The 12,160-nt window shown below is 32.8% G+C and overlaps 2 protein-coding genes across 2 annotated transcripts in view; one reads left to right on the forward strand and one right to left on the reverse strand.

Moving 5' to 3' along the window:
- LOC130896821 (uncharacterized) overlaps window positions 1-641 on the forward strand; it is a 193,308-nt gene extending 192,667 nt beyond the window's left edge. The window contains exon 13 of the mRNA XM_057805150.1: window positions 193-641. Coding sequence (XP_057661133.1) covers window positions 193-424 — 232 coding nt within the window. The 3' untranslated portion in view covers window positions 425-641. The remainder of the gene's footprint in view (window positions 1-192) is intronic.
- An 876-nt stretch (window positions 642-1,517) lies between these two features.
- Window positions 1,518-8,880, reverse strand: LOC130896837 (general odorant-binding protein 56d-like). The gene is made up of 6 exons (XM_057805170.1): window positions 8,807-8,880; window positions 6,611-6,686; window positions 3,780-3,868; window positions 3,351-3,453; window positions 3,205-3,269; window positions 1,518-1,660 (listed from the first exon to the last, which is right to left on the reverse strand). Exons 1-6 carry the CDS (start codon window positions 8,852-8,854, stop codon window positions 1,643-1,645), a joined length of 399 nt encoding a protein of 132 aa, XP_057661153.1. The 5' UTR covers window positions 8,855-8,880; the 3' UTR covers window positions 1,518-1,642.
- Between the last annotated feature and the right edge of the window lie 3,280 nt (window positions 8,881-12,160).

Below are 12,160 nucleotides of genomic sequence, written 5' to 3' on the forward strand. Positions count from 1 at the left end.
ACCGTTCAGAATTGACCGTTCCACGTTGGTCTAATCGACTCTTCTCTTGACTCTTCTTGACAGACCTTTTGGACGACCTTTACGAAATTTATCATGTAGTGGCTCGGGATTGTCGAAGCGAGTTGCCATATTTGAAAACTTGCGTAGCAACCCTCGTATATTTTTATGTTGTTTCATTTTCATATATTTTAGCGTGCCGCAGGGACTCGAAGACGTTTCCGCTTACCCGACCCTATTCGCCGAATTAATAGGAACGGGAAAGTGGTCGGTGGAAGATCTGAAAAAGTTGGCGGGTTTGAATTTCCTCCGAGTGTTTCAAGCCGCCGAAAAAATCCGGGATGATTTCAAAAAAGCTAATGTACCACCTTACGAGGACGTCATGCCGAAACCGAAAGATATAAATTGTTCCTCGCAGAGTAATTAATCGAATCGTGTTTTATTTTTTTAGGAAAATATGTGTGGAAAAGTTTTTATCGTATTTTCTATGTGCGAAACAACTCGAATCTGAATAATTTTAGTGGTTCTAGACAATTATACAACTCGAACTGAAGTTTTGATATTAAAATAGTATTTTTACATTGTATAAACGTGAATCTTTCGTGTTTTATGTTATTTTTTTATTATAATTCTTCAACTCTAAACATTGTGTTTTTTTTGCCTTCCTACTTTTTTAACACTTTCTCATATTTTTTAATGAAACACCCTATGTTTTATTGTACATTTGGAATCAGCTTGATTCTCCAATTACAATAATATATGGTTGTAATGTGTTCTACGGGGTATTTAAAAAGTTATAACGAATTTTCCATAAAAATCGTAATAAGATCAATGTGTCAAAATCAGCTGATTTCCATTTAAAAATGATCATCGTATGGTAAACAAATACTTGTGCCTCAAGTTTCTGTGTCATTTGAGTAAAGTTGGCAACTAAGTACTTTCGCTTTTTACTGATAGATAGCGTTGCATTATTTTTTGAATAACTTATCTAGATGTAGATGGAGTTAACCTCTTGTCATTAGATAAAAAAAGTTTTAGTTAGAATCCTACTCGTTTCAATTTCCAATTTCAGTCTATAATTACCGCTTACCTAAACTTAGCACAACACTGCATAGTCGTTTGGTCTAAAATAAATAATTTTACAAACTAAACAGAAACATATAAGCATTTGTTTACCCTACAACGACCAGTTTTAAAATGAGCTTCAGCTGATTTTGACAATTCGTAACGCGCTTTGTTACTTCTTGGTTAGGTATTTCTTCTTCTCTTTTAAATCAACAGCTACTTCGTAGTTCACCATAGAAAAATAAAAAACATAGAATGATCTCAACAATTTTGGTCAATAATCATTTTCTAAAATTACTTATGTATTTAACGATTTGAAAATATTTAATGAGATAATTCTTAAGGGTAGAAAGATTAATATATAGTGGTGTTAAGAAGAAATAGCTCAGGAGACAAACTATTAAAAAAATTCCATATTTTTCATAAAGTTGGTGAAAAAAAAATGTTCAAATAAATGTTTTAAAACAGTGATTTATTTGCAAATTCAATACAGTACTAAAATTTCACTTAAATTTGAATAAAATACAAATATAACGATGCTAAATAATTGTGGTTATGGTGTAAAATTACCTTGAAGTTTCTATGGCAAAAAAAATACCTATAATTAAAAAAAATTCCATATAAATACAGAATTATTCAATCACTCCATAATTGTCAACATATACAACTAATAAATTACAAGGGTCATTCGAAAAGAGCCGATCGGGTATCTTTTCTAGTGACGTCAGCTCATTACGCCGCCATTACGTTTAACGTGGAAATCCGCTTTTTCTCGTCTTAGTGAAAAGCGCTTGGAAAATGATTAAAAGTTGAAAGAAACTATTAGTAACGGTTATTGTTAGAAAGATTGGAAGTCGCATGGTGATAAATCTGATGAGTAACATAGACTTTCAACCAATTAAAAGGGTTATTTCACATTACGATGAAAGAGAAAGCTATTGGCACATTCTGTAGATACATTTTTTTCGCAAATCGTATTAAAAATATTTTAAATAGTCAATTGATTATTAAAAGAAACGATTTTATCTACTTTTTTCACAATTTCATGTAATTTTCAAGTAAAAAACGACTCTATTTTGAAAATAACGCATTTCCAATGTTCTAAATGGATCATACCAATTCTAAACAAAGTTCCTATATTATAACCATTGAAAAATTTCAACTGTCTACTATTAAATGAGATTTATGGTCCCAGAAGTATCTGACCTGACCTAGAGATGGCGGTAGTTGCATGAAAAAACCACTATATCATAAAGTATACAATCTATACAGCGTGCGTTTCAAGATTGAAGACGTCTAGTTGTTTATTTATTTGAAAACCATCAATAGTGAAAGTTTTCAGTGAATTTGTATACATCGTTATGTGATACTTTTATTTGATAGGACCAGTATCGCAGGGTTCGACTAAATGAGGTGACGACTCCAGCACACCACAAAGCGGTACTGGATGATCGTCGATTGGAAGTGCGCGAGCTAGCGGACATATTAGACATTTCAAAAAGTGTGGTAAATGCATATTAACCTGAAAATTTTGACATGGGAAAGCTGTGCGTAAGATGGATGCCGCGTTTATTCACAATGGAACAAAAACAGCGACGTGAAGATGTTTCCATCGACTGCTTGGCAATGTTTCACAGAAATAAAGTCGTAATATAACCATGGATGAAACGTGGGTCCATCACTTCACACTCGAAACAAAAAAAGAATCAAAACCGGCTCCAAAGAAGACAAAGACTATTCCATCTGTAGACAAGGTCATGTCGTAGATTTTTTGGGATAATTTTGATTGCCTATCTTGAAAAAGGTACAAATATCATTATGCGAACTTATTGCAACGTTTGAGGGTACAAATCTAGCAAAAACGGGCGCATTTGGCTAAGAGGAAAGTGTTGTTTCATCAAGACAATGCACCAGCTGACACATCCATAATTGCAATTGCCAAAATTGATTAATTGAAGTTTGACTCGCTATCTCATGCAGCTTAGTCGCTAGATTTAACCCTCTCGGATTATTTTTGGTTCCCAGAATAGTCAAAATACAACTTTATAGAAAAAAGTCGTGAATAAACTATAAAACCGGACTTTAAAAATAAAACCATTAATATAAATCACGTTTGAGTTAAGTTGTCAAAAAAAAACTCACCCTTTTGTCTGTCTCATAATAACATTTGAACGTATTGAAAATTGCATCACAAAGATCAGCCCCACCTAAAGTAAAAACGAAAGAAATAAATTAGAAGTTTGAATCGACCAAATCTAGTTTCTCAATGTACCAATGGGGCTACTCACTTTGTGTCCCGCACTTTTTCAATACCGCCGGAGCAAATTCTTGCATTTCCTCTGGCAGCATAGCTACAACACCATCGACGTCAATTTTTTCATCGTCGTCAATCTTAAACAAATACGAATACCTCAAAATATATCGCAACTTCGTTTAAATAGTGTCATAAGTCAAAACAACAATTTTAAATCAATTCTAACTTTATTTTTCACAACTCGAAAACTGACAAAGTAACCACAATAATAACAATTTACATGACATTATTTACGATGAGAATTTGGAGTTTTCTAGCACCAATAGTACAGTAAAAGAGATTTTCTAAGTTTTTGACTTATGACACTATTTGAGCGGAGATGCGTGACCTACGTTTTGATAGCTGTTCCACGAGCTTTGTACATAAAATTTGGAATTAATGGTAAAACTATAGATTAACTCACCACTCCAAGTTCATCCAAGATACATTTCATGTAACATTTCAAATTATTATCATCACCGATGTTGCCGTTTTTTGCCGCGCTTACCACATCTACAGAATGAAGGTAAGTGTGTTAATATTAAAGTTGCTTTCATCATTTTATAATGTCAAACACTGTTTCTATTACATGACAAGTCAGCCATTTTGTCTGGGCGGCAAACTAAATATTTATTCTCCGTTTGTTAACGTGCGTTTTTTTTGTGTTTGAATTGTGATTTCTGTGTTTTTAACATTGTTTTTTTTTCCAAAAAATAAATCGAATTGAATATTATTTGAACTTAAGTCATTATATGAAGTGCCTCGCCACCATGATAACCGTTTTTAAATAGGAGACTGTTTGTTGTATTGATTTAAATTTTATGCTTTTTTACTTTGTTTTTAAAATTAAAATAATTTGTTTATCACATCTCGTGTGTTGGTAGTTCAGTTTGTGAAATTTGGAAAAAATATTTTTTAATCTTTATAAAAAGTTTTCTAAATAAAAAATCATGAAATTTCATTCGAAAAGCCTGACAAGTTTGAGGAGTCACAAAGTTGAATTGAATGAATTCTCTAAATATATTTAAAATCAATTTGAAATATTTAATAACTTTTTACTTCTTAGACCTTTTTTTATACATATTTCGTCTTGATTTTAGGTCTTTTTTCATATAAAACAAGTCAAATTTTTACCCGTTATCTAAACTGACTTAAAATCAACATAATTTTCATAGTTAAATGCTTTTTCAGTTGACACATCGTCATCACCTGTCAAATTTAATAAAAGTTCAATTCCACTTCAATTATAACCATTATATTAATTTTATATATGAAAAAAATTGATGATTTCCATTCCGAGTCCGTTCAGGCGTTCCACCCAACCGATTTGCTTAATTTTTTTTTAATGAAAGGTATTGATGCACAGATCAGCCATCAACCATCGGACTTCATCTAATTTTCACCATTCTCAAGTTATACTCAAATGCGATTTCCCCCTGTACATTACTTATGGGAGCTTTTCACATACACACGTTCTATCATCAATATCTCAGGTTCTATTCAATATAGAGACTTCGTTTTGGTTTAAGAACACTCGCCGAAACACCTTCTTTCGTTTGAGTTTTTGAACACTTAAATCGGTTGAGTTGGAGAGGAGCTAGGCGCGGACATTCAATGTGGAGTTATGGATTTTTGTCGGTTTTTGGCAATTTTTCTACATTCAAAGATCCATATCTCAGGTTCTAATATAGCTACAGAGTTCGTTCTTTCCTGTTATAATGATTTCTGATACTTATTTGATGGATTCGATGCGAGCGAAGCCGCGGGTAAAAGCTAGTAATATTAATTGGGCATGCGCAAACTCGTGATCGTGATTGTCATGAAGATTAGACCACTCGTGACGGAAGATTCGGAATTTTAATTATAAAATGAAAAACCAAAATAAAAATATACATTTACAGTGTATTTTAATAAAAAAAATAAAATATTGCTGATATTTTTTAACAATTTTAATTTATTTCAGATCCAAATGTAATTATATTATTAGTTAAATCATTGACCAATGAAAAATATTCTCCTCGGACAATTTTTAAAAGATCTATATTATTAATAAAAGTGTGAATTTAGTTTATGTAACTTCTAACCTAAAGGATCTAGAAATAGTAGGTGTTAATTTTTGTATTTTCCAACTTAACAAAGTCGATTAGGTACTAAATTCCAGGCTACCTTTTCATTTACCTGAAATATCCCCGTCTCGAGTTGGTGCATCCTTATCCCAACGAATTAAAAATCATCACGAGCTACAGCGTACCCTTTCTATTAAAATAATTCCTAACTTATAGTTATCTACACTGGACCGGACATTTAAATATGGTTTATCTTCAAATTCACTTGTAAATTTCGTGAGATAATCTCAGTTTGTGTGCCACCCAGCAAAGATAGCCGAAATGTCAATGACGTCATTCTGGAATAGTCCATATAGCGAAAAACTAAAGCTTTTGTATTATTAACAAAGGTTAGAGCAATAAAGTTATTTATTTGATTTATAATAGACAAATTTTACAGAAATAAATACCATCGAACTAATTCCGAATCAGTTTAACGACCGATCGCATGCGAATTTTCAAAATTTTCGTGCACAATTAGATACTTTCTGAAGTCATATCAATCCAATGAATTATTTATTACAAAATAGTTATGAAAGTTCTCCAGTTTTTGTTAAATGAATGAAAATTGGATTCAGCTGCTCATCGTTCGTGGTAAATCAACATGCTGAATAAGTTAGTAATCAGTCACTATCGTAAATCGATTGATAAGTGATTCGGAATCGATTCTTAATTTGAAAGGCAAACGACTCGATACGTTTGACAGTTTACGTAATTATCTCGTTTATGTCTATGATTTGTGGTGCGTGGGCTTGAAAATAGACAAATAATAACTCAAAACAGGAATTCGTTCCGAAAGAATTTGGAAATAAGGAATAGTTCATGAATTTATAGAATCGGAACTCAAAACCATAAATTAGTCTCGGATTAGTCCATGATTCGTTATTGGAACGAACCTAATATCTTTTGTTAGGTTAGGTTTCTCAGTAAAATGCCATAAATGAACAAGTACGAAAATTAAGGGCATCATTTGAACGATTGCGAGACAGGTGATTTGTGGATTAGTATTAACTGTAACAAGGTAATTCTTAGGAGAAGAAAAGGAAATAGAATTTACTTTTATTTATAAAATTTTCTTAATACCCTTAAATCAAATAAAATATTCGAATCAATGTTGTTTATATTTACCGAATATTATTTTTATACATACCTTCAGCTACTTTACTTTGAGAAACACATTCTGCATGCAAAGAGTTCATTAATGCTATTTGTTCCTCAGTCAAAGCCTGAAAAGTACGACTTTCAATACATAATTATTTTTTTTTCAATTCCTAACTAATAGAATTACTATAGCTGTCATTTCGTAACGGATATTATCATTTAATTGTACCATGGAACTTGATTCGTCAGCATAAATTTCAGTTTTGACATAACCCTACAAGAAAAAGTCCATAGGTTCTAATCGAGATGGCGTTTGTGAAGTTGTCCTGCTGGAAGCATGCTCTTTGATTATAACCATCAACGCATAACGCTCTGAATTCACCGTAACTGTCCCCTTTCCTCGCGCTTAATTTGCAGGCCAAGTGGTCACTTTGAATGAATCTAGGGGTTTCTGATGTTCATGTGATGATCTCCATCCGAAAACAAGATGTTGGTAAACGCTCAATCACCTAGTTTACCGATTCAATGTTCTGATCAGCATCCTGAGGCTTCGGCGCCTGGCGGATCAATTACCAGACTACCCATTGACATACCACCCTCGCCTACCTCTCTGGATAGCTTCTTCTGAGACATCTCGTACTATAGGTTTGTTCTAACCTGCTAATCTGACACGCTCTTGGAACGGTTACCGAAAGCGTTTAAATGGTATTTTCTGCGCGATCTCCGGCTATGCACGGTTCAAAAACTATACCCAAATCGATTGTTTATTTTGAAAATTTAGACACATTGAACGCGTCGATTTTGTGCACTAGTATTCAATGTCGAGATCTGAGTTCGCCGTGTGCTAAAATGTCGAAATCAAGTACATTTTGCTTTTAGTTTGACTGAAGAGACGGTCACCAGATCATCATGTAAAAAACCGGAGATTTCGAAGAAGGAGAATGTAGAAAGATTTATAAAAGAAGCTGAGGAAGTATTTGCAAAAGTACACTCTCAATTTACGATATAATGATAATTTATAATTAAATAAATCTACAGGAAGGCTGAACGACGTTACTACGAGAAGAAGACGTATTTGATGAAAGCACCTTTTTCATAATTACAATTCCAGGAAGCAAAACACACCTCAAAAAGTATTAGACCTCCTGCTGTAAAGCACGACAGCATAAATAGTTGGAAAATTACCTGCTAAGTACCTGGATCTACCGAATGCTACAGCACATTGTATTAGACACTCGGAAGGATCTTTCCTGACGGATATTTTGAATATAAATCAATACTGAAGATGGAAATCCAACAGTATACCCGAAGGCTATGTTGGGAGTTCAATAGAAAATAATTTACAATAATTAACAAAAAGTTAAAGAGAATATTCAGTCAGAAAATGGATGTTACAGCTTGTCAAAACTGATATATGATAGTTATGAAAAATATGACGTTTCCTAATGTCAACGAGTGACTTAAAGTGTCACATTTGACAGCGATATTAAATGAAAAACTATTACGTTTTAGAATATTTGTAGTAATCCTCTTATTTCATAAAAAAGACGAATATAACTTTTATGTATAGGTTAGTCATATATGTAACAATTCTATACGAACAGTGGAAGCTGTTTCGACTAAGGAAAACAAAATGGCAACGATTTCTCTATCCTCTGTGGTTCCAACTCGGTTTTGCGCATTCTCAAGCATGCGTAGTATACATAAAGTGTCTCGGACGAGAGAGAAAATAAATATTGTTGATATCGGTCCATATAGGAGGTTAATTGAATACGAAATCATGTGTAATATTAATGATTTATAAGTTGAATTGTGTAATATATTGTAAAGTTTTTATTGTTTTAATAATAAAAACAAAACTTATAGATTCGCTGATTGTAAAATGAAAAATATGTTCAAAAATATAGTCAGGAATATAAGAAATCAACGAAACTAATCTCAAAATAACGTATACGTAGAAAAATCTTTTTTATTGTAAGCATTTTTATATTTTAATTCGAATTTCGCGCTCTAGAAAGGGAATTTTGAGAGGTTAGGTTGGTAACACCAATCGAGACTTGCGTCAGATAGATGTAAACACAATAAAAATAAAAATCATTTTGAAAAAGATTTTTTTTTAATCTGTTCTGGCCATCCAAGCGAGAAGTTTACATTATATATAAAAAGAAACTTTTTATGAGAAAAACACTCCATTATTCACATGTTAAGTCTATTTAAATTTTTTGAATTATTAAAAAAAACTTACCAATATGCTAGATACTAATGTTCCTAAAACTAGTAATACCTTTAACATTTTGATGGACAATAAAGAAATAAATTAACTATTAATTAATGAGTGTTTATATTTGAAAAGCTGAATGATCATACCCCCCGCTATGATTCGTGATTTCGTCCACTATAATTTTAAAATGAACGATGTTTAGTAACAGGATGTAGAATTTTCTCTATATATTAATTTCACGTCTTAATGGTTATGTACTTGGTTTTTTTTATATTAATACAAATTTTTATGTTGTTACAAACATAGCATCAAAATATTTTGATATCTTATTAATGATTAAGCTTCATAGTTTCATATGTGAGGTTATAAAACGCATCATTCACGAGGATGGTCGTAGAAGTACCTGGCCTAATAAATAAAACACAAAAATTGTGGAAAAATATGTTTATTTTTCAATGTAATCTGCTTTATATTTTTCACCTCTTCATTGTTGGAAAATCTTTGAATTCCGAGCTATTTTTTCAAGTCTGGGAACACAAAATAATCCGTAAGGGCTACATCTGGCAAATAGGTAGCAATTCAACCTTTAAATCATTAATTTTGGCCATTGAAATAACGGATGTGTGAGCTGGAACATTGTCTTGATGAAACAACACCAAATGCGGCCGTTTTTGCTTGATTTCTTAGCTCAAACGTAGCAATAAGTTTTTCCTTTCACGTGCAGATGGAACGGTCTTTACCACCATTGGAGCCGGTTCTCCCTTTTCAGTTTTGTTTGGGGTGTGAAGAGATGAACCCACGTTTCATCCATTTATTTCTGTGGATCATTTCCAAATACTCGATGATTTTCAGTTAATGATCATCCAGTATGGCTTCGTGGATTTTCTGCAACATTTCTGGAACCGTTACCTCATTCGGTAGACCACTGCGATGATGGTTTTCGCAGGTGGTACGGCCTCGTTTAAACTCTGCTACCAATATTTTACTGTTGATTACGAACGAGTAAAATCTAGTTCAGCTTTTATATTGGTTACTGTGCTAAACAAATTCTAAAGAACGTGGTGTCTACAAACTTGAAACATATACTGAATAAATTGCATACTTTTTGATACAGTGATAATTTTAAAGCAACTAGAGCCGACATCTCTTGATCAGGCATCTCATTTAATTGAACAATTAAAATTTGTCTATGGTTATAATATAGTAACTTTGTTTTGAAAGTTTCAAAATTGTGAAAAACTCTTTGGAAAATAAACTACTATTATTTAGTCATTATCCAAAGAACTAGAGCCGTTCTTTTTCAAAGTGATTGGCGGTGGTATTTTACAAGCAACTACCGCTATCTCTAGGTTAGGCCTGGTACTTTTGGTGAGATCTGGGGTTTTTCCCCTTAATTTTTTACGAATTTAGTGTCATTATAGTACAAAAATAAACTAGTTTTATTAAAAATGCTTGCAGTAAATTATCTTTTTTATAAAATATGATATATACAGGACGAACATATTAAATATAACGTAAAATTCGTTTTTTTATTATTGAATTCTTGAGGTAAATCACCAAATGTTACGAACTAATCTAAACTAAATTATAAGGGAGCTTGGCGTGAATTATATTTTTTGATTACTTAATATTTTCTTGAGCGTATCTTATACTAATTATATATTTGATAGTTTCATTCATGACAGATCTGTTTAAAAGAAAAAAAACACATTAATAATGTGTTTACACACAATTGATTAAGAATTATACTCATTACAGCATCCGATGATGACAGGAATGAATGTATATCATAAATTATAGTAGATTATTAATAAATATGTGACAATTTTGTCCATCCTTATATCCTTGAGAAGGTTTCCTTTTAATTTGTTATTCATTCAGTTTTTAATAACGTTTATTAGGTTATAAATGAAAACTAAAATCACAAGACTATACAAAGAATCTTAACCAAAATAATTTAAATCTATAGCTCTTTTCACTAAAACAGTAAAAATTATATCATCGTTTTTATTCAAAATTTGAACGTTTATTTAAGAAAAACATGTACAATAGTATTATTCAAAGTATTGCCCATCTAAAGCTATGACCTTTTCCCATCTTTCTGGCAATTTGTGGATCCCATCCCAATAGAACTGCGCCGGCTTGGCAGCCAAGAATGAATCAAGCCAATTTTTGAGATCTTGCTCTGATGTGAACCGTATTCCTGTGAGGGCGTTTTGCATCTACCGGAACAAATGGTAGTCAGAAAGGGCAAGGTCTGGGCTATAAGGCGGGTGAGGTAAAACTTTCCATCCACTGTTTTCCAATTAGTTCTTAACTGAAATAGCAACGTGGGGCCGAGCGTTGTCATTATGGAAAATTATTGCATCGTGTCTGGTCGCACTCGGCTTTGCCGTTGAATTGGCTGGTTGGCCATTTTACATAAGATTTTTTGCGCTTGGGGTTGTCGTAATAGATTCATTTTTCACCAGTAACAATCCGATGCAAAAATGACTTCCTTCTGTTGCGTTCCAGCAGCATTTCGGACATGCAAAACCAACTTTCGACGTCTCTCGGCTTGAGTTCATGTGGAACCCAATTTCCTTGCTTTTGAATATATCCAGCTGCTTTTAAACGTTTGGAAATGGCTGCTTGAGTGACACCCAAAGATTCTGCAAGCTTTTCTTGTGTTTGGCAACAATCTTCATCGAGTAATGCTTCTAGTTCTTCATTTTAAAACTTTTTTGGCTACCCAGAGCGTTCGTCGTCCTCCAAGCCAAAATCACCACTTTTAAATCGTGAAAACCACTTTTGGCACGTTCGCTCAGCTAGAGCATATTCACCATAAACTTCCACCAAAATACGATGAATTCCGACAGCATTTTTCTTCATATTAAAGTAATGAAGAAGAACTCTTCGCAAAAACACTTTTTCAGGAATAAAGTTCGATATATTTGAGTGAAAAAAAATTATTGTTGTTAACGCTTCAAATGAATGACAAATACTGAAAAGACGTACAATAACAGTAGCTTTCCAGCGCAGGTTCGGAATATTGGAACGATGTAATATCATACAAGTTACGCCATCTCTTATCAAACCGCACGAATTAAGTTATAGACCATCTCTATTGATCTGTACTCCCCCGGAGAAACCACCGTTAGGTTTTAGATAATTTGCCATTTCTTTTTATAAGTTTTCTGCGTCCCCCAATCAAAGCTTGATGGTTGAAGGTTCAGAATGATACCTTCTATTACTTCGTCGATTGGACACGACCCAATCTTCCCACAGTATGATTTTGTAGATATCAACATTGTAGACTATCAAATAATCCTATCACTAATGCTGTTTTTGAGACTCTTCAAGATTTTTTTTATTTCCAGTTTATTTGGCATACAAGTC

This window comes from Diorhabda carinulata, chromosome 7 (genome assembly GCF_026250575.1).
Source record: "Diorhabda carinulata isolate Delta chromosome 7, icDioCari1.1, whole genome shotgun sequence".
Lineage (NCBI taxonomy): Eukaryota > Metazoa > Arthropoda > Insecta > Coleoptera > Chrysomelidae > Diorhabda > Diorhabda carinulata.

Coding starts and splice junctions, on each gene's coding strand:
- LOC130896837 (XM_057805170.1), bottom strand. CDS start 8,854: ATGTTAAAGGTATTACTAGTTTTAGGAACATTAGTATCTAGCATATTG. Junction 6,687..8,806: donor CATTAGTATCTAGCATATTG/GTAAGTTTTTTT, acceptor CGTACTTTTCAG/GCTTTGACTGAGGAACAAAT. Junction 3,270..3,350: donor GAAAAAGTGCGGGACACAAA/GTGAGTAGCCCC, acceptor TTTTTACTTTAG/GTGGGGCTGATCTTTGTGAT.